This window comes from Lampris incognitus, chromosome 6, assembly GCF_029633865.1.
Source record: "Lampris incognitus isolate fLamInc1 chromosome 6, fLamInc1.hap2, whole genome shotgun sequence".
Classification (NCBI taxonomy): Eukaryota; Metazoa; Chordata; class Actinopteri; order Lampriformes; family Lampridae; genus Lampris; species Lampris incognitus.
Genome location: NC_079216.1, coordinates 1,925,766 through 1,947,756, shown reverse-complemented (window position 1 = coordinate 1,947,756; position 21,991 = coordinate 1,925,766). Strand labels below are relative to the sequence as shown.

Sequence of the window (21,991 nt, the reverse complement as noted above, 5' to 3'; positions counted from 1 at the left end):
TCTGTCTCTCTCTCTCTGTCTCTCTCTCTCTCTCTCTCTCTCTCTCTCTGTCTCTCTCTCTCTCTCTCTGTCTCTCTCTCTCTCTCTCTGTCTCTCTCTCTGTCTCTCTCTCTCTCTCTCTCTCTCTCTCTCTCTCTGCTCTCTCTCTCTCTCTCTCTCTCATGCTCTCTCTCTCTCTCATGCTCTCTCTCTCTCTCTCTGTCTCTCTCTTTCTCTCTCTCTCTCTCTCTCTCTCTCTCTCTCTCTCTCTCTCTCTCTCTCTCTGTCTCTCTCTTTCTCTCTGTCTCTCTCTCTCTCTCTCTCTCTCTCTCTCTCTCTCTCTCTCTCTCTCTCTCACACACACACACACACACACACACACACACACACACACAGATGAGGAGCTGTGTGTTAATCATGCGGCAGGCAGGCGTGAGCCAGCAGAGCTGGAGCTCTTGAGGATGTTGGTGAGGGGCTGAGTGTCTGCCAGCCTGTCGGCTTCGTTTGCAGAAATTCTCCTGTAGAGAAACAAGGAAAAGATGCTGCGACGACACCGCCGCCCGAACCCTGCGAGGTGTTAGTGGACCCGAGGTAGGCTCGTCCAACACCCGTCACTCTGCCTCCCTCTCTGTCATGTCTTCCCATCTCCATCTCCAGTCATCTTTCTCTCCCTCCCTCCTTCAGCCGTTGTCCCTCGTGTCCTCCCTCCACTCCTCTCTCTGGTTTGGGGAGTCAGTGTGGTGGTGAAACTCCTCTGCAGCCTCGCTGGTGACACTCATCATCATTAAGACTGAACACTAACGAGCAGCCTGGGTTTCATTTCAATTACACGCGGCTGTTTTTGTAAACCACGTCTGTCGTGTATGTGTCAGTGGTTTCACTGATCGAGGTTGTGGGAGGAGGCTGGATGCTGTTTAAGGTGTTTAGATCTTGAACAGGTTTCAGTTGCGAAGTCTAGGCACTGCTGGAGACAAACTGTCTTCTTCTCCCTTCATCTCAACCAGGGCTGTGTACTGGCGAGAACCTGGTGATACGATATGTATCACGATACAGGGTCATGATTCAATATATCGCGATATGTTGTGATACTGTGAGAAAGGTGATATGTTGTGATACTGTAAGAAAGGTGATATGTTGTGATACTGTGAGAAAGGTGATATGTTGTGATACTGTAAGAAAGGTGATATGTTGTGATACTGTGAGAAAGGTGATATATTGTGATACTGTAAGAAAGGTGATATGTTGTGATACTGTAAGAAAGGTGATATGTTGTGATACTGTAAGAAAGGTGATATATTGTGATACTGTAAGAAAGGTGATATATTGTGATACTGTAAGAAAGGTGATATGTTGTGATACTGTAAGAAAGGAGATATGTTGTGATACTGTAAGAAAGGTGATATGTTGTGATACTGTAAGAAAGGAGATATGTTGTGATACTGTAAGAAAGGTGATATGTTGTGATACTGTGAGAAAGGTGATATATTGTGATACTGTGAGAAAGGTGATATGTTGTGATACTGTAAGAAAGGTGATATGTTGTGATACTGTAAGAAAGGTGATATGTTGTGATACTGTAAGAAAGGTGATATATTGTGATACTGTAAGAAAGGTGATATATTGTGATACTGTGAGAAAGGTGATATATTGTGATACTGTGAGAAAGGTGATATGTTGTGATACTGTAAGAAAGGTGATATATTGTGATACTGTGAGAAAGGTGATATATTGTGATACTGTAAGAAAGGTGATATGTTGTGATACTGTAAGAAAGGTGATATGTTGTGATACTGTGAGAAAGGTGATATATTGTGATACTGTAAGAAAAGGTGATATATTGTGATACTGTGAGAAAGGTGATATATTGTGATACTGTAAGAAAGGTGATATATTGTGATACTGTCAGAAAGGTGATATATTGTGATACTGTAAGAAAGGTGATATATTGTGATACTGTGAGAAAGGTGATATATTGTGATACTGTGAGAAAGGTGATATATTGTGATACTGTGAGAAAGGTGATATATTGTGATACTGTGAGAAAGGTGATATGTTGTGATACTCTAAGAAAGGTGATATGTTGTGATACTGTAAGAAAGGTGATATATTGTGATACTGTAAGAAAGGTGATATGTTGTGATACTCTAAGAAAGGTGATATATTGTGATACTGTGAGAAAGGTGATATATTGTGATACTGTAAGAAAGGTGATATATTGTGATACTGTGAGAAAGGTGATATATTGTGATACTGTAAGAAAGGTGATATATTGTGATACTGTAAGAAAAGTGATATGTTGTGATACTGTGAGAAAGGTGACATATTGTGATACTGTAAGAAAGGTGATATGTTGTGATACTGTGAGAAAGGTGACATATTGTGATACTGTAAGAAAAGTGATATGTTGTGATACTGTGAGAAAGGTGACATATTGTGATTCTGTAAGAAAGGTGATATGTTGTGATACTGTAAGAAAGGTGATATATTGTGATACTGTAAGAAAGGTGAGATGTTGTGATACTGTGAGAAAGGTGATATATTGTGATACTGTAAGAAAGGTGATATGTTGTGATACTGTGAGAAAGGTGATATGTTGTGATAGTGTGAGAAAGGTGAGATGTTGTGATACTGTGAGAAAGGTGATATATTGTGATACTGTGAGAAAGGTGATATATTGTGATACTCTAAGAAAGGTGATATATTGTGATACTGTGAGAAAGGTGATATATTGTGATACTGTGAGAAAGGTGATATATTGTGATACTCTAAGAAAGGTGATATATTGTGATACTGTAAGAAAGGTGACATATTGTGATACTCTAAGAAAGGTGATATATTGTGATACTGTGAGAAAGGTGATATGTTGTGATACTGTAAGAAAGGTGATATATTGTGATACTGTAAGAAAGGTGATATATTGTGATACTCTAAGAAAGGTGATATATTGTGATACTGTGAGAAAGGTGATATATTGTGATTTCATAGGCCTGTGTTCTTTGTGCTTATGCTACTTCCTGTCTCAGTTTATATTGTTGGGTTGGAGTGGAAGGGTCAGATGGCTGAAGATAGATTACAACCACTGTTGTCTAGCGGCCGTGGGGTTACACACAACACAGCATGTTTGTCACGAACCTTTACATGTAAACAATTAAAAATCCATATAGTGGTTTTGAGACTCGATATAGTATCACAAATGATAATATGGCGATACTTGAGTGTATCGATATTTTCTTACACCCCTAATCTCAACACGTTTGGGCTGGTCTGCATCAGACTTCAACTCATGGCGGGGACGTCTGGTCTTCAGGAAGAACTTGATGCTTCCACTCTGTTGTATCATGTGGGCTGAAGTGAGGGAGACGCGATGATGGGAGACATGTTTGGTTCTGAGTGGCGAGAAGAAAATGGAGGGTTTTTTTTTAATCTGTGGAGATTATGGAGGGATTGGCACTCCCGTCTGGTCGGTCTTCTGGAAGATGACGAATGGGGGGGAACTTTAGTTAGCTGTGACCTATTACTTACCCTCATAATGAATGCTCCAGAATACATGAGCATCCACTTCCTTCAGGAGCCACTCCTTCAGAGAACATTTTCACTTTTTATCATGTATTAGTTTTTTCCCTCTGTCTCTGTACATCCTTCTGTTTCAGTGAAAGAGTAAATTAGAGCTAACGGAATGTCCACACTCACAGAGACACCTGTCTGCTGTTCAGACCTCACTGAGCTTGGTGAGTACAGGTGGTCCAGAAGAAATGAGCACATACCTCACATTACAGCACAAACTAGAGCAACTCCAAAGACCTCGACCTCAAAATGCATGACTAATCCTAAACCCAAATTTGAATTTAAGTTTAAATATAATCCTAGACCCAAAAAACTGGACCCAAAAATTGGGTGGCATGGTGGCCCAGTGGTTAGTGCCTTCACCCCACAGCAAGAAGGTCCTGGGTTCGAACCCCGGGGTAGTCCACCCTTGAGGGTCATCCCACGTTGTCCTCTGTGTGGAGTAAGAAGAATTTCCCCACAGGGATCCATAAAGTATCTCAAAATCAAATTCTAAATGTAAACTTAAACCCACATAAAAATGTAAGCTCGAATCTACATCTACTTGTTCATCAGGGTGGAAGAGAGGAACTCCCTCCCGAATTTTCAGTGAACGGCACATTGAATCAGTCATAAGATGAGGTTGAAGCGAACACTCACGGCAAGCTGTGGTAAATTGTGATTATATCACAGCTAAGGGGCGTTGTTCAGCCCGACACGAAGCAGAGGGGGACAACCCTCATACTGCTGGCTGCCTGCACATCGTGCAAGATGGTTGCTACGACATGCGGAGTCATACAGAATTGTGTAAAGGAATTGCATGTCATGTACATTGTATACAGTTCCCAGAAAGTTGAACCAGTTCATCTGGACACGTTTATTTGGAGAAACGTTTCATCACTCATCTAATGCCCCTTTTCCACTACATGATACCGGCTTGACTCCACTCAACTCGGCTCGACTTGCAGAGTGTCATTTTCCATAACCGTAACCGTACCCCCTCAGTGTAGCTGGTTGTCGTTTTTCTGGAACCTCGGCAAAGGTGGCACCAGAGAAGTGGTAACAGTTACCAACATGCCGGTACTTTCCAGTAATGGAAAACGAAAAGGTCGAGTCGCGTTGAGACAGTACCATCTAGTGGAAAAGGGGCATAAGTGACCTCTTCAGTCTGAACTGACTGAAGGTACCCCCACCCTTATAAACAATACAGTGACTGCAGGTGCCCCCACCCTTGGTACTGGCTGAACTCGACTCGACTCAACTCGTCTTGACTTGCAGACTGTCCTTTTCCATTACCGTAACAGTACCCCTCAGCATAGCTGGTCTGCATTGATTTTGGTACCCGCTCCACTTTTTTTTTTTTTTTTGAACCTTGACAAAGGTGGTACCAGAGAAGTGGTAACAGTTACCAAAGTGCCAGTACTTTCCAGTAATGGAAAACGAAAAAGTCGAGTCGAGTTGAGCCTGTAGCATCTAGTGGAAAAGGAGCATATGTGAAGAGGGAACGACCATCCCTGACCTGAGAGGGGGGGCTAAGAGTACATCTGTCACCATCTTACAATGCTGTGATTGCAATAATCCCTAATCCTCTGTGAATACTATCCATGACCACTGTAACTCTAGTTAACGGCCACACCCATATGTGCTTATGAAACTGGTGGTTGGTTTGAGCTGTTATGTCACTGTATTGTTTATAAGGGTGGGGACACCTGCAGTCACTGTATTGTTTATAAGGGTGGGGACACCTGCAGTCACTGTATTGTTTATAAGGGTGGGGACACCTGCAGTCACTGTATTGTTTATAAGGGTGGGGACACCTGCAGTCACGGTATTGTTTATAAGGGTGGGGACACCTGCAGTCACGGTATTGTTTATAAGGGTGGGGGTACCTGCAGTCACTGTATTGTTTATAAGGGTGGGGTACCTGCAGTCACTGTATTGTTTATAAGGGTGGGGGTACCTGCAGTCACTGTATTGTTTATAAGGGTGGGGGTACCTGCAGTTACTGTATTGGTTATAAGGGTGGGGACACCTGCAGTCACGGTATTGTTTATAAGGGTGGGGGTACCTGCAGTCAACCTTCTGTGGTCTCCTTACCTGGGTTATTGAGCAGCATTAAGACACTAAAGCACCTTGTTCTCTCTGAATACTGAAGTATGTGGACACGTCCAAGTCAGAGACATCGACCCTGCTGCTTATCTTGACATTTTAGCACAAGCTACATGATGTATACAGTGACGTTCAGCTCAGTGCTGCCTCTGTAGGTCTAGCTGCGTTAGTTTTCATAGGTTTGACTGTGTGATGCGATACGAGTCACAACCCCCCGGCTGTGTCTTTCCACCTTCTACTGTCAGTAAGGAGAATTCATATTCTTCTGCTGAGGACAGGAGTATCTGAGCAAGAGACATACTGCAACAGCGAGAGAGACAGACCTAAGTTACATATATTAGTCTTTTCAGTAGTTTTAGTTTGATAGTGTTTTTTTTTTACATGGTTTTTGTGTGGTTTTCTGTAGTTGTTGATTGTGGTTAGATATCTCTGGTAAGCGCTAGCTGGCAGCACACTGTCCACGATGTGTATTTCTTTTTTTTTTGGCTTGCTGGCCGCATATTATGACCTCAAACAATGTCGTGCTACCACTGCGAAGCTTGAACCATCCTCTCCCCCACCATTGCTTGCGTCCTGGCTGCTTGGGGCTGAGCGGTGGCTGGGACTGAGCGGTGGCTGGGGCTGAGCGGTGGCTGGGACTGAGCGGAGGCTGGGGCTGAGCGGTGGCTGGGACTGAGCGGAGGCTGGGGCTGAGCGGTGGCTGGGGCGAGCGGTGGCTGGGACTGAGCGGAGGCTGGGGCTGAGCGGTGGCTGGGGCGAGCGGTGGCTGGGACAGCGGTGGCTGGGGCTGAGCGGTGGCTGGGGCTGAGTGGTGGCTGGGGCGAGCGGTGGCTGGGACTGAGCGGAGGCTGGGGCTGAGCGGTGGCTGGGACTGAGCGGTGGCTGGGGGTGAGTGGTGGCTGGGGCGAGCGGTGGCTGGGGCTGAGCGGAGGCTGGGGCTGAGCGGTGGCTGGGACTGAGCGGAGGCTGGGGCTGAGCGGTGGCTGGGGCGAGCGGTGGCTGGGACTGAGCGGAGGCTGGGGCTGAGCGGTGGCTGGGGCGAGCGGTAGCTGGGGGTGAGCGGAGGCTGGGGCTGAGCGGTGGCTGGGGCTGAGCGGAGGCTGGGGCGAGCGGTGGCTGGGGCTGAGCGGTGGCTGGGGCGAGCGGTGGCTGGGGCGAGCGGTGGCTGGGACTGAGCGGTGGCTGGGGCTGAGTGGTGGCTGGGGCGAGCGGTGGCTGGGACTGAGTGGTGGCTGGGGCTGAGCGGTGGCTGGGACGAGCGGTGGCTGGGACTGAGCGGTGGCTGGGGCGAGCGGTGGCTGGGACTGAGCGGTGGCTGGTGGTGAGTGGGGGCTGGGGCTGAGCGGTGGCTGGGAATGAGCGGTGGCTGGGGCTGGGGCTGGGGCTGAGCGGTGGCTGGGGCGAGCGGTGGCTGGGGCTGGGACTGAGCGGTGGTTGGGGCTGAGCGGTGGCTGGGACTGAGCGGTGGCTGGGGCTGGGGCTGAGCGGTGGCTGGGGCTGGGACTGAGCGGTGGCTGGGGCTGAGCGGTGGCTGGGGCTGGGACTGAGCGATGGCTGGGGCTGGGACTGAGCGGTGGCTGGGGCTGGGACTGAGCGGTGGCTGGGGCTGGGACTGAGCGGTGGCTGGGGCGAGCGGTGGCTGGGGCTGGGGCTGAGCGGTGGCTGGGACTGAGCGGTGGCTGGGGCGAGCGGTGGCTGGGGCTGAGCGGAGGCTGGGGCTGAGCGGTGGCTGGGGCGAGCGGTGGCTGGGACTGAGCGGAGGCTGGGGCTGAGCGGTGGCTGGGGCTGAGCGGTGGCTGGGAATGAGCGGTGGCTGGGGCTGGGGCTGGGGCTGGGGCTGAGCGGAGGCTGGGGCTGAGCGGTGGCTGGGACTGAGCGGTGGCTGGGACTGAGCGGAGGCTGGGGCTGAGCGGTGGCTGGGGCGAGCGGTGGCTGGGACTGAGCGGTGGCTGGGGCTGAGCGGTGGCTGGGGCGAGCGGTAGCTGGGGGTGAGCGGAGGCTGGGGCTGAGCGGTGGCTGGGGCTGAGCGGAGGCTGGGGCGAGCGGTGGCTGGGGCTGGGGCTGAGCGGTGGCTGGGGCGAGCGGTGGCTGGGGCGAGCGGTGGCTGGGACTGAGCGGGGGCTGGGGCTGAGCGGTGGCTGGGGGTGAGTGGGGGCTGGGGCTGAGCGGTGGCTGGGACTGAGCGGTGGCTGGGGCTGGGGCTGGGGCTGAGCGGTGGCTGGGGCGAGCGGTGGCTGGGGCTGGGACTGAGCGATGGCTGGGGCTGGGACTGAGCGGTGGCTGGGGCTGGGACTGAGCGGTGGCTGGGGCTGGGACTGAGCGGTGGCTGGGGCTGAGCGGTGGCTGGGGCGAGCGGTGGCTGGGGCTGGGGCTGAGCGGTGGCTGGGGCGAGCGGTGGCTGGGGCTGAGCGGAGGCTGGGGCTGAGCGGTGGCTGGGGCGAGCGGTGGCTGGGACTGAGCGGAGGCTGGGGCTGAGCGGTGGCTGGGGCGAGCGGTAGCTGGGGGTGAGCGGAGGCTGGGGCTGAGCGGTGGCTGGGGCTGAGCGGAGGCTGGGGCGAGCGGTGGCTGGGGCTGGGGCTGAGCGGTGGCTGGGGCGAGCGGTGGCTGGGGCGAGCGGTGGCTGGGGCTGGGGCTGAGCGGTGGCTGGGGCGAGCGGTGGCTGGGACTGAGCGGAGGCTGGGGCTGGGACTGAGCGGTGGCTGGGGCTGGGACTGAGCGGTGGCTGGGGCTGAGCGGTGGCTGGGGCGAGCGGTGGCTGGGGCTGGGGCTGAGCGGTGGCTGGGGCGAGCGGTGGCTGGGACTGAGCGGAGGCTGGGGCTGAGCGGTGGCTGGGGCGAGCGGTGGCTGGGACTGAGCGGAGGCTGGGGCTGAGCGGTGGCTGGGGCGAGCGGTAGCTGGGGGTGAGCGGTGGCTGGGGCTGAGCGGTGGCTGGGGCTGAGCGGAGGCTGGGGCGAGCGGTGGCTGGGGCTGGGGCTGAGCGGTGGCTGGGGCGAGCGGTGGCTGGGGCGAGCGGTGGCTGGGACTGAGCGGGGGCTGGGGCTGAGCGGTGGCTGGGGGTGAGTGGGGGCTGGGGCTGAGCGGTGGCTGGGACTGAGCGGTGGCTGGGGCTGGGGCTGGGGCTGAGCGGTGGCTGGGGCGAGCGGTGGCTGGGGCTGGGACTGAGCGATGGCTGGGGCTGGGACTGAGCGGTGGCTGGGGCTGGGACTGAGCGGTGGCTGGGGCTGGGACTGAGCGGTGGCTGGGGCTGAGCGGTGGCTGGGGCGAGCGGTGGCTGGGGCTGGGGCTGAGCGGTGGCTGGGGCGAGCGGTGGCTGGGGCTGAGCGGTGGCTGGGGCTGAGTGGTGGCTGGGGCGAGCGGTGGCTGGGACTGAGTGGTGGCTGGGGCTGAGCGGTGGCTGGGACGAGCGGTGGCTGGGACTGAGCGGTGGCTGGGGCGAGCGGTGGCTGGGACTGAGCGGTGGCTGGGGGTGAGTGGGGGCTGGGGCTGAGCGGTGGCTGGGACTGAGCGGTGGCTGGGGCTGGAGCTGGGGCTGAGCGGTGGCTGGGGCGAGCGGTGGCTGGGGCTGGGACTGAGCGGTGGTTGGGGCTGAGCGGTGGCTGGGCTGAGTGGTGGCTGGGGCTGAGCGGTGGCTGGGACTGAGCGGTGGCTGGGGCTGAGCGGTGGCTGGGGCTGAGCGGTGGCTGGGACTGAGCGGTGGCTGGGGGTGAGTGGGGGCTGGGGCTGAGCGGTGGCTGGGACTGAGCGGTGGCTGGGGCTGGGGCTGGGGCTGAGCGGTGGCTGGGGCGAGCGGTGGCTGGGGCTGGGACTGAGCGGTGGTTGGGGCTGAGCGGTGGCTGGGCTGAGTGGTGGCTGGGGCTGAGCGGTGGCTGGGGGTGAGTGGGGGCTGGGGCGAGCGGCTCAAACAGATAAGGCCCCCCGTCGTGCTCTGGCTCTGGGCCATCAGCTTCAAGGGACTCGGGGAGAAAGGTCCTCCACAGCCTCACAGGACCCCTGGCATTGTTGCTGGAGTCAGGGCTCTCGCTTCCCTCCGTGGTTGCTGTTGGCTGGAGTGTTGTCCAGAGTAGACTGAGCGGGCCGTGGTTTGATACCTGCAGCCCATCCGAACATCTCCCCTACAGTCTGGCTTTTTGTAAATCTCAGATCGAGCAGCGGTCTGTCTAAACTGGGCTGTTGTGTTAACCTTTAACATCTCCGTGTGGTAAGTAAAGTCGGGAGGTCCCTGCGACTGGGCTCGGTTTGGGTTTTTCTTTGGGTGGATTACCACAGACTTCTTAAGGCAAACGTTGAACACATTAGTTCCACAGCGGATTAGCAGGACTTTCCTTCATCTGAACCGCTCTCTTCCGTAAGGCTCTTACAGAGGATGGCAGCGCCGCCGGCACGTGAGGACGAGTCACCCCGGCCGCTTCAGCGCTATGTTTATGTGAAACGAACAGACCTTCCTCCTTCATACAGAAGCGAAGCAGAAGATGAGGCTTTGAAAGTCGTCGTCTTCCTGGTCGGAGGTTTTGTATCGTTTGTCCTCAGAGAAATGGAGGAATTCCCCAATGAGGCGGCTCAGGGTCCTTGTTAAGACGAAAACGTTTTTCTTTCCATTTCAGACATACAGCAGCATGACCTCTCCATCCTTTTCATCCCATCAGACAGCCCCCCCCCCCGTCCTGCCCTCTCTCCTTCCTCCCTGCCTGCTCCTCAGATGGACGAAGCATCCAGACCACAGAGAGAAAGAAGGTCAGCTGAATGGGTTTCCAGTCGTCCTCTCCAAGTTTCCCTGGAGGAAGAGGAACAAATTGAGGCAAACAGCTGGACGAATGACTGGCCAGATGTCCAACTGTCTTCCTCACTCTTCCTGACTGGCATGAGTTTCCTTCAGGGCCCTCACGTGTCCCCCCCACCTCTCTCTTTCTTTCTTTCTTTCTGTCTGTCTGTCTGTCTCTCGCGCTCTCTCTCTCTCTCTCTTTCTGTCTGTCTGTCTCTCTTTCTCCTGTCTTTCTCTCTCTCTGTCTCCCGCCTTCTGTCTATCTGTCTCTCTCTCCTGTCTGTTTGTCTGTCCTTCTGTCTGCCTGTCTGTCTCTCTTCCCCGTCTCTCTCTCTCTGTCTCTCTCTCTCCTCTTCTGTCTGTCTGTCTGTCTGTCTGTCTCTCTGTCCTTCTCTCTGTCTGTCTGTCTGTCTGTCTCTCTCCTTCTGTCTCTCTCTGTCTCTCTCGCTCCTTTTGTCTGTCTGTCTGTCTGTCTGTCTGTCTGTCTCTCTCTCCTACTGTCTGTCTCTCTTTCTCCTGTCTTTCTCTCTCTCTGTCTCCCTCCTTCTGTCTATCTGTCTCTCTCTCCTGTCTGTTTGTCTGTCCTTCTGTCTGCCTGTCTGTCTCTCTTCCCCGTCTCTCTCTCTGTCTCTGTCTCTCTCTCTCCTCTTCTGTCTGTCTGTCTGTCTGTCTGTCTGTCTGTCTGTCTCTCTGTCCTTCTCTCTGTCTGTCTGTCTTTCTCTCTCCTTCTGTCTCTCTCTGTCTCTCTCGCTCCTTTTGTCTGTCTGTCTGTCTGTCTATCTGTCTGTCTATCTCTCTCTGTCTCTCTCTCTCCTCTTCTGTCTGTCTGTCTGTCTGTCTGTCTCTCTGTCCTTCTCTCTGTCTGTCTGTCTGTCTGTCTCTCTCCTTCTGTCTCTCTCTGTCTCTCTCGCTCCTTTTGTCTGTCTGTCTATCTGTCTGTCTGTCTCTCTCCATCTCTCAAGTCAGTGATGCTTTATTGGCATGACTGTATTAATTACAATGTTGCCAAAGCAAAACAGGTCAACAGAGAATGGAACAAAACGAAAGGAAAGGAAAGGAAAGGAAAGGAAAGGAAAGGGAAGGGAAGGGAAGGGAAAGGGAATACATAGGGAATACAGAGAAACTGGCAGAAACATAGAACAGCACTTGAACAGCAACTGACAGTAATTGGAACAATAATTGGAACAGTAACTGACAGTGTTTTGGACACTCACTGACCTTTAGGCTATGGCATTCTGACACATATTGTGCCGCAAGGTGTGACCTTTGACCCTCTCCTAAAATAAGTGTCTATTGTTCTTTCTCATCCAGCAGTAGAACATTTGGAATCTGGTTTTCAAATGTCTCCTGGTATTTTTATCTTATGTTCTGGAATGTCTCACAATTTAGCAGGAAGTGCATCTCTGTCTCCACCTCACCTGCCATACGGTGACCACATATTCTTTGCTCTTCTGGTAGCCAAGATGTTTTGTCTCTCTCTCTGTCTGCCTCTGTCTGTCTGTCTGTCTGTCTGTCTGTCTGTCTGTCTGTCTCTCTCGTGCTCTGTCTGTCTGTCTCTCTCTCTCATGCTCTGTCTGTCTGTCTGTCTGTCTCTCTCTCTCGTGCTCTGTCTGTCTGTCTGTCTGTCTCTCTCTCTCGTGCTCTGTCTGTCTGTCTGTCTGTCTGTCTGTCTGTCTGTCTCTCTCTGTCTGTCTGTCTCTCTCTCTCATGCTCTGTCTGTCTGTCTCTCTCTGTCTGTCTGTCTCTCTCTCTCTCTCTCTCATGCTCTGTCTGTCTGCCTCTCTCTGTTTGTCTGTCTGTCTGTCTCTCTCTCTCTCAAATTCAAATGGCATATGTCTTTTCTTGTCTCTTCTCCCGTGTGTGTGAATGGTGTGGTGTGAGTCTCCCTGTGTGCATGTGCAGTCTGTCCTCCTGTCAGGTCTCCATGGTGATGGTGGTCACGTGGTTCAGGTCCTGGGCTGTTCTGGTGGTGTCTGTACACTGCCAGACAGCCTCCTCATCATATTCTTCATAAATTGTATAAGTCCATTATAATTGTGTTATCCTCTTTCAGTGTTGTATTGTGTCAGTTGTGTAAACACAACATCATGTCACATTGTGTGTCTTGGGAGAGAGACCCTCCTCTGCTGCTCCCCCCGAGGCTTCTTCCTACGTCTTCTCCCTGTTAAAGGTTTTTAGGGAGTTGTTCCTTCTCTGATGTGCGGGTCTAAGGACAGGATGTTGTGTTGCTGTAAAGCCCCTGACGCACATGTGTAATTTGTGATATAGGGCTGTACAAATAAAACTGACTTGACTTGGGCATCCGGGTGACGTGGCGGTCTAGTCTGTTGCCTACCAACATGGGTATCGCCAGTTCGAATCCCCATGTTACCTCCAGCTTGGTCGGGCGTCTCTACAGACACAACTGGTCGTGTCTGTGGGTGGGAAGCCGGATGTGGGTATGTGTCCTGGTCGCTGCACTAGCACCTCCTCTGGTTGGTCGGGGCGCCTGTTTGGGGGGGAGGGGGAACTGGGGGGAATAGCGTGATCCTCCCACGTGCTACCTCCCCCTGGTGAAACTCCTCACTGTCAGGTGAAAAGAAACAGCTGGTGACTCCACATGTATGGGAGGAGGCATGTGGTGGTCTGCAGCCCTCCTGGATCAGCAGACGGGGTGGAGCAGAGACCGGGACGGCTCAGAAGAGTGGGGTAATTGGCCAGGTACGACTGGGGAGAAAAGGGGGGGAAACAAAGAATAAATAAATAAATAAATAAAGGAGACTTGGCTTGTTGGCAGGACATGACAGTACAAAAGCTGTTGTCGGTAACTAACTGGTGTTTCTAACATGTGCTCCTCCCACGTGGTGAGGAGGTGCAGCTCTGTTTCAGCCTCTGACAGCACAGCCTTTGCTCTGCAGGTCCTCCTGTCCCCCCTGTCCTACAGCAGGCCTGTGCTCCCTCAGTCACGGTTCTCCAGCCGCCATGCTGACATCATCATGGTGGACTGTCCATGTAGAGCCAGACAGCACTGCATGTTGCTCCGTGTGTGTGTTTGTGTTACAGTGGGTGATGTAGTTTTGTTGTAACTGTTTGGTCATGTGACTGGGTCTGATTGGTGATGTGTTGTGTTGCTGAGGCGTGTTAATAGAGCAGGTTTGTGCTCTCAGCCTCAGGACCAGTTGGGTAAGGGGGTTCCTGTTACTGCTCAGCTCTTGGTGCTGCAGGGCTTGGTGGTGGTACGAGAGGGGGTCACTTAGTTTCACATGTGTCCAACAGTTCACTGCTCTTGTTTGTATGTGTAGTGTTAGTGGGTATTGGCCTACTTCTGCCCTGCATGCATTGTGTGTAGCTTTCCTCCGGACCTGTAGGAGAATCTTACAGAACTCTGCATGCAGGGTCTCAGTGGGGTGTTGATCCCATTAGTAAAGTCTTGTTGTGTAAGTGGACCCACACCTCACTGCCATAGAGTGCAACTGGTTCAGTAACACACTCAATTTTAAGCAAACTCTAACTGGTATTTCTGTTTGTATATTTATTTTATGGTGTAGAAAGCCCTGCATGCTGCCCCTCTCATCTCCTGAACTGCTTCATTTAAATGTCCAGCTGCACGTACTTTCAATCCTAGACAGGTGTAGTGTGTGCAGGACTCTACATGTTTTGTACCAAGGAGCACTTTGGTAGAACCTCCTGAGATCTGGATCTTTTTAGGAATATCATTATTTTGGTCTTTTTGGGTTTACTGTCAGGGCCCAGGTCTGATGTGGTTGACCCCTTATTTCATTTTTAACATGTGCCTGCATGTTGTTTTTAATGACAATACATTGAATTGAATTGGTTCTGCTGCCCCCACAGCAGAACCAGGCCATCTGCAAAGAGTAGGCATTTCACCTCGTTATGGTGGAGACTTACCCCGGGGACAGAGGACTTTCCCAGTATAGTAGCCAGTTCATTAATGTAGAGCTATTGAAGAGTGCAGGGCTGAGGGTACAGCCCTGACCGACACCTCGCCTTTGGATAAAAAATTCTGTTCGTTTTTCGCCAATTGTTACACTGCACATATTGCCAGAATACACTGATTTAGTAATATCACATGTTTTACCCCCTACACCACTCTCAGTAACTTCGTAGAACAGTCCCTGCATGCCAAATAGAATCAAAGGTCAATAAAACAGGCATGAATGTGGTTTTATTTTGTGTTATATGTCTATCAGTTAGGGTAGGTAGGGTGTAAATATGATCGCTTGTGCGGTAGTTTGGTATAAATCCAGTTTGGCTTTTGCTCAGGACATGGTTCTTGGTAAGGAAGTTCCGAAGTCTGGCGTTCATAAAACTGCAGAAGACCTCCCCCAGATCACTGTTCTCACAGATGCCTCGGGAATTATTAGGGTCACATGTGTCTCCGCTTCTATAGATTGGGGTTGTAAGTCCATGATTCCAGATGTCAGGAAAATAACATAGTTTCAATGTAGCCAGTTGGAATTTCTTGTTCATGTTTTGTAGCATTTTGTTCTGGATGCCATCAGGTCCAAAAGCTCTTCTAGGTTTGAGGGCCTGCAGGTTCTCAAGGAGTTCCTGCTCAGTAACTGGGGAGTCTAATGGATTCTGGCTGTCTTTTATAGCTAGCTCCAGTTTAGTCAACTTCTCATGAATTTGGGATTGCTCTGTGTTTGCATCAGTTCAAAGTGTTTTAAAAAGTTGTCCGTAGTACTAGTAGTAGTACTAGTAGTAGTAGTAGTTGTTGTTGTAGTAGTAGTAGTGGTAGTAGTAGTTTTAAAATGAGTTGTCCATATCACTGTTTTGTATAGCTAATTCCTGGTGTTGGTCTTTGTTTTGGTGTTTCCAGTGTTGCCAAAAGTTGTAGGGTCTCACAGTAAAGAAAGCGTACGTCAGCCTTATATGGATTTCTGTGTTTTTGGTTTGATAGCATTCTAAGTTTTTTTCCTAATAATTTTACAATTATTATCAAACCAGTTGTTATTTGTTGCAGTTTTTGGTTTGTTCATGGTCAGTTTAAATTGTGCCACCTTTGCCATTTGTCTGAATATATTGTTAATCTTGTGTACAGCTAGATGGAGACTTTCTGTACTGTAGGAGTATGTAAAACCAGGAAGTTATCTTAAAGTGTTTGACTTTTTGGGGTATCAGTTGCTTTCTGGTATTGTTCTGCACTATTTTGGTCCCATCTGTATGACTTTGTGATATGGTAACGCGTACTGGGTTGTGTGTATTCCATTTTAATGTCTGGTCGTTTAACAGTTAATAATGTCTGATCTGTTAAGGTCTGTGATTATATAACCTACAGTACTGTGGCCAAGAGGTGAGCAGTAGGTGAATCTACCCAGGCTGTCCCCCGTATCCTACCATTAAGTACAGACTGAGGCTCTGACAGAGCTGCAGCAGGAGGTCCTTTCCACTCTTGTTGATGATCTCTCGCTCTCTCTCTCTTTCTCTCTCCCCCCCCCCCTGCAGGTCAATCCAGAGCCAACATGATCCCACTGAAGCAGCCGCGGAACATCAAATCCTCCAATGACACGGTCGACCTGGATGGCCTTGCTGACACGCCCGTCCCCAAGGCCACACCACCGCCCCTGCCCAAGAAAGGTGTCCCCCGCTCCAGCACAGAGCCCAGCCTGGGGGCCAAAGAGCCACTGCAGGGGCCTCTGAGGCCCTGGGCCGAGGCTAAACCCGGTGGCACCAACCTGAGTGTGGCTAACCCACTCTACGACCTGGACTCCACCTGGGAGACGGCCAGCCAGAGCTCCTCGCTAAGCTCTGAACCTAACCGGCCACATGACCAGGAGAGTGGGGACTCACTGGAGAGACCAGCTGCTGCCACTGCTGCCAGCAGCAGTAAGAGCCGACCAGCCAACAGCCTGTCCTGTTTGGTGTCCCAGCCAGCCGCTGCACCCAACACCACCACGAGCAGAGAGCGGAGGGGCTGCCGGAGTGCCGAGTCTCTGGCCAGCAGAGCTCGGACCACAGGGAGAGGAACTGCTCGGGGAAGCAACGAGGGGTCGGGTGGTGGCTCCAAACCCCAGAGACCTGTCTTGTACCGGGGCATGGACAGCTGGGAAGAGGTGGTGGGGAGGATAAGAGGACTCCACACCGACACCCTGCAGAAACTGTCGGCCAAATGCGAGGATCGTTTCATGGCTGGGCAGAAAGACCACCTACGGTTCGGCACCGACAGTTGGTCCCACTTCCGGTTGACCACCGGGAAGCCATGTTGCGAGGCCGGCGATGCGGTTTACTACACAGCTTCCTATGCCAAAGATCCCCTGGTCAGCTACGCCATCAAGGTGAGATGAGAGCAGTGTTAAGGTTGTGATAGAATAAAAAGCAGGTCGGTGGACTGATAGTTGAGGATTTTGTTAAATAATAAAATACTCTTATAAATTTACTGATCAGGCAATATGATTTTCCAGGTTTTCCCATGTGAGATACAAATATTGTCTTGGTTGGTCATTTATCAAAAAGGTATTTACGTTGTAAATCTTCACATGACAACAGAGATTTGCATCCTAAAAACAACTTCAGCAACTTAAATCACATAAATACAGACAAGTGCTCTCATGAGAAATGATCAGTTAGCTTAAGTGGATTAAACCACTCTTCTAATGATGATCAGGTTGTGGGTTCAATACCTGGACCAGCCGCTAATGTCAGCATCCTGTTTCGGTTTGGAGTATCGCTAACTTCCAAAGCTGCACATGGAGCTTGTCGCTCTGTGATGTGGAAATCTATCTGTTAGTTTTTCTCTAAGTTGCCCAAAGCTTTATCATAAGAACATGACAACATTCTCTTTTCCTTTTCCATCCCTCCTTCACCTTTAACTCTTCGTTTTTCTCTTCCATCTCTCTGTCAGATCTGTCGCAGTAAAGTGAAGGAGAGCCAGCAGCAGTTTTTCCACAGCCTAGCCGTCAGACAGAGTCTGCCACTGCACTTCAACATCCAGCAGGACTGTGGTCACTTCCTGGCCGACGTTCCCGCTCGCCTGCTGCCCTGGGAGGATGGCGAGGAGGAAGAGGAGGGTGAGGACAAGGAGGAAGAAGGAGACGAACGAAAAGGGAAAGAGAATGAAAGTAAGACTGAGAACAAGGTGTCCATTGCTCCCAACAGTAAATCGGACGAACCCCTGGCGTCAGGTTACATGGGTACGGCCGGTCGTCTGAGGAGTCGTGTAGTGGTCATCACCCGTGAAGTGCCCTTCCAGACGGTGGCTGACTTCGTCCGGGAGGGTGCTGCCCGACACACCCGCAACCCGGAGCTGTATGAGCGTCAGGTCTGCCTCCTTCTGCTGCAGCTCTGTTCTGGCCTGGAGCACATGAAGCCTTTCCACGTGACACACTGTGACCTACGGCTGGAGAACCTCCTGCTGGTGCACTGCCAACCCGGAAACCCCTGGAGCTCTGAGCCACCAGAGCCCAACAACAATGGCAGCGGAGGCTCCTCCAGGGCAAGCTCCACCTGCCCTGCACGCCTCATCATCAGCAACTTCTCCCAAGCCAAGCAAAAGAGCCCCCTAGTGGTGGCAGACCCCGGAACTCTCCGTGACCAGTCCCGCCTGGCACCTGAGATTGTTACTGCCACACAGTATCGCAAGTGCGACGAGTTTCAAACCGGGATCCTCATCTATGAGATGCTGCACCGGCCAAACCCCTTCGAGGAAATGCCAGAGCTTAAAGAGCGGGAGTACACGTGGGCCGACCTGCCGCCGCTGCCCATCCGCTCACTGTACTCACAGGGCCTGCAGCAGCTGGCCAGCCTGCTGCTCACTGTCAACCCGTCCGAGAGGATCCGCATGTCGGAGGCCCGCGCCTGCCTCCAGTGTCTGCTCTGGGGGCCACGGGAGGACTTGTTCCAGGCGCTGGGATGCAGCAGCGTGGGCCCTGTGTCAGGGGCCTCCAGCTCCAGCCAACGTGAGACCACCCTCCAAAACTGGCTGGACCTAAAGCGCACACTGATGATGATCAAATTTGCTGAGCGCTCTCTGGACACGGGCTGCGGCGTCAGCCTGGAGGACTGGCTGTGCTGCCAGTACCTGGCGTTCGCCACCACAGACACCCTCAGCCGGGTGGTGCACATCCTGCAACAGCCACAACCCAGCTCCCAGCCACCACTGCCGCAATCCCAGTCAGTGCACCCAGCGCAGAGTCAGACACCATCTCATCTCAGCCACACCTTCCAGTTGACTCAGTCCCAACCGCTCTAAGCTTGTACCCCATGCCGTCACCATGGAAACACATCCAGCGCTCCCTCCAGAGTGTAATGAAAGCCAACAGTCAGCCTTGATGTGGCAGCATTTGCGGTGCCAAGCTGGGGGTTTTTTTTGTTTTTTTTTTTACAATTTTTATCTCCATGGAAACAGAAAGTGTCTTTCTTCAGTGTTCAGGAAAGTAATAAAAAGGCCGTGTTCTCATCCATCAACTAGACTTTATCACTTTATATCAGAGATACTCTAAACACTCCTATTGCCAACACATTCATTTTTAAGAGTCTAACAAGGTGTCAGTGTCACTCGAAACGAAGACCAGCTGATGGTACACACACACTACCGAGCTACTGCAGTAACTTTAGCTCCTTACAAGGATCTTTTATACACAGAGCACTTGTTTTCTTCATTAGTACAAATCTCAAATATTTTACATTCTCCAACAAATCTCAATACAAGAGTAGAGCTCCTGCTTTTGAGGAGAGGGCCTCCAGTGAATTCTGCATTCTTGTTTTTCCACCTTAGCTGTCAAACAATATGCTGGAGCCCCTGTGGAGAAGTTGGTTGTATATTCTGTATACTCTGCATTTCAACTCTTTATGTTGGTAATGGAGGCCATGTTAGCTCACAGAAAGCTGCTTTTACAAAGGCACATTTAACTGAAAGGGTTTTACTGACAGATTCAGACAATGCCAGGTGGTTCCTTGTGAAGGAAGCTGGATGCAGCACAATCAAGATACTTCCTCCTGTGATGTGGCTTATAACGTTTTATTTGAACACTGTTCTCAAAGAGAAAACTCTGAATTTATGAAAGCAAAAGAATAAAGAACAAAAATGAAGGGGGAAAATTGACAAGAAGGCAGTAAAAACAGCAGCGTCTTTTTGACCCTAGATGGAAAACCCTTCCTTCAAATCTTCAGACTCGAGAGCTCTTTATCTCCTTCAGAATCAACGTTCGGCCTGCCAGGCTGTTTGGTTTTTAGTTGATGCAAAAGTGAATCTCCAGAGATCTGCCTTACATACCAGAGGAGGTCCTGTCACTTCATCACTGATAACTCAGACACTTCCACACAGCAGCTGCACCCAGACTTCTGACCTTTCTCCTCACACAGCCGTGACACCATCCACTCGAGCTGGTGGAGTTTCTGTACAAAATGGGAAACACGACCTGACAGCGAAAAACTGCAGTGTGGCCATTTCCTGTCTTGTTAAAGGTCAAAACAACTCACAGCAAGTCAAAAATTCATACTGACAAAAATGACATGCTATCCAACAGTAGCTGATCTGCTTCTGTTGTTGGGATGGGAGATGATCTGAGGTCACTGTTGGAAGTCCTGGCTGACAGGTTGTGAACTAATACGTCTTGACATGAAACATGTTGGTATTTTGTTGGAATATGTGCAATTAGTATTTTTTTCTAAGTTTCATTTATTACCAGTGGAGGTAACAGTGTGTGAACATTGATGTACGTTTTATGACATTATGCAACCCTTCCCCCATCCTCTTCCTTTTCTTCTTTGTGGCACATAAAACTAAAATGTCTGGCTAGCATGGAGTCTTGAGTGTATTGCTGAGGACTTCAGCGGGTCAGGTTTCTTCCCAGCGGATGAGAGACCGGCAGGTTTGTCTGTCGTGTTTGTGTGATGACGCGTCATGCCATTTGCTCCCCCACACAGACGGAGATCTGGACTGATCGCTGTGAGGATGGCGTTCCTCTCCTGCTTCTGAGGGATTGACCTTTTGGACTTGTGTTAGTGTTATGTGGAATGTATGTGCGTTGGCAAGTCTTGAGGAGGACCAGAAAGGATCCCTGTGGACCCGGTCTGAACATGGCAGGCTTGCTCCTTCGAAGACTGGCTCACAAGCAACGCTCTACCACTACACGTCCTACAAATGCTTTGGGTTCATCACACATCAATCAATGCCTTAAACCCCGCCCACCCCAGAGAACTCATCCAACCACTGACACTTGTTTTCATTCCTCTTTTTTTAACCAACCAGTGGAATACACACATTACTGCTCACCGCATTTTTAACGAGTTCTGTGATTTTCCCCCGCCTGCTGGGAAACTGTTAAAACACCAGGTGATGAACCAGTTCACTGACTGGTAGTGATACTGGTGACAGGGAGGATTTCTACTCAAAAGAATGCCAGAGTGTTTGCCATTCAGAACGGCTCAGAAGTGTGTATTTTTGTACAGAAGGTTCCCTCAGCACACACCCAGCTGGATGATTTTCTCACTTTGACAAGGAAAAAGTTGGTCCCAGAACTTCTCATACATACGTTCAGCTTCTCTTTTCCTGGTTTAATGTCTTCCTCTGCCTCTGCCGGGATTTTTCTTGATACCTAGAGAGACAAATTAAAACAGCCTGTCGCTGGGAATTCTACTTTTTGGGATCAGGATCCCAAGTTTGACTGCAAAAATATTGGACTCGACAGTGCAGGGGTCGAACTGATGCAAAGTAAGTTTGGTTTAAAGTATTTGTCTGTGGTTTGAGTTTTCTGTACTATGGAATGTGTGTGGACTGCACTGGTGGCTGTCCTTGTATGTAGAGATTCAAGGCTTTATAAATATATAAATATATATTATTAAAAAAAATCTATTTTAATCCACACACTATTTTGTCGAGTACAGAGCACGTCTATATCGGTCTTCAGAGAGACGAAATGTCTTTCTCGTCTTGTTTGATTCTTCAGTCTGTGTGGAGAAGACAATCGTGCAGAGTTTTTATTGTCCCTAAAGGAATGCTTCTAAAAGAATTGCTGAGCGTAGTGGTGTACAGCATTTTCAGTATTTTCACCCTTCTTGTAAAGTGACTTGTCCAGGACCTGAACCACTTTGGAAAAAGCCAGATGGGAAGATGGGGTGGCTTTCAAACACAACCTTGAAATCCATCTTTCATTATCATGAACTGGATTGATTACAACGAACAAGGGGTTTTTTCTTGGGGGGGGGGGGTTCTCATTGCATTGTTTTATCACCACTGAACAGAACAAAGGGAAGCTGTCCGGCTTTCTTTCTGGGTTTCTATCTCCTGGCCTGCCGCCATTTATTGTTGATCAAGTTAACCAACAGTTACAGAACAATAAACTTGTTTTTATATGTATATCAACCAGCCTTTGAGTCCTGATTTCTCTGCTTTCACCTGCCACTGGAACCTGGTGGGTGACAGTTCATTTACCTCCCAAATCCTCCCAAATCCTGGAGTTACTGCGAGGTCACTTCCCAAATCCTGCATTTACTGCGAAGTCACTTCCCAAATCCTGCATTTACTGCGAAGTCACTTCCCAACTCCTGCAGTTACTGCGAAGTCACTTCCCAAATCCTGCAGTTACTGCAAAGTCACTTCCCAACTCCTGCAGTTACTGCAAAGTCACTTCCCAACTCCTGCAGTTACTGCGAAGTCAC

At 50.8% G+C, this 21,991-nt stretch overlaps 1 protein-coding gene across 2 annotated transcripts in view; it reads left to right on the top strand.

The window, feature by feature from the left end:
* The window catches only part of peak1 (pseudopodium-enriched atypical kinase 1), a 155,836-nt gene extending 134,181 nt beyond the window's left edge, over positions 1–21,655 (top strand). For both annotated transcript variants that reach the window (XM_056281848.1, XM_056281849.1), the window contains 2 exons: positions 15,839–16,668; positions 17,235–21,655. In XM_056281848.1, coding sequence (XP_056137823.1) covers positions 15,839–16,668; positions 17,235–18,581 — 2,177 coding nt within the window. In that variant the 3' untranslated portion in view covers positions 18,582–21,655. The remainder of the gene's footprint in view (positions 1–15,838; positions 16,669–17,234) is intronic.
* Positions 21,656–21,991: the final 336 nt, after the last annotated feature.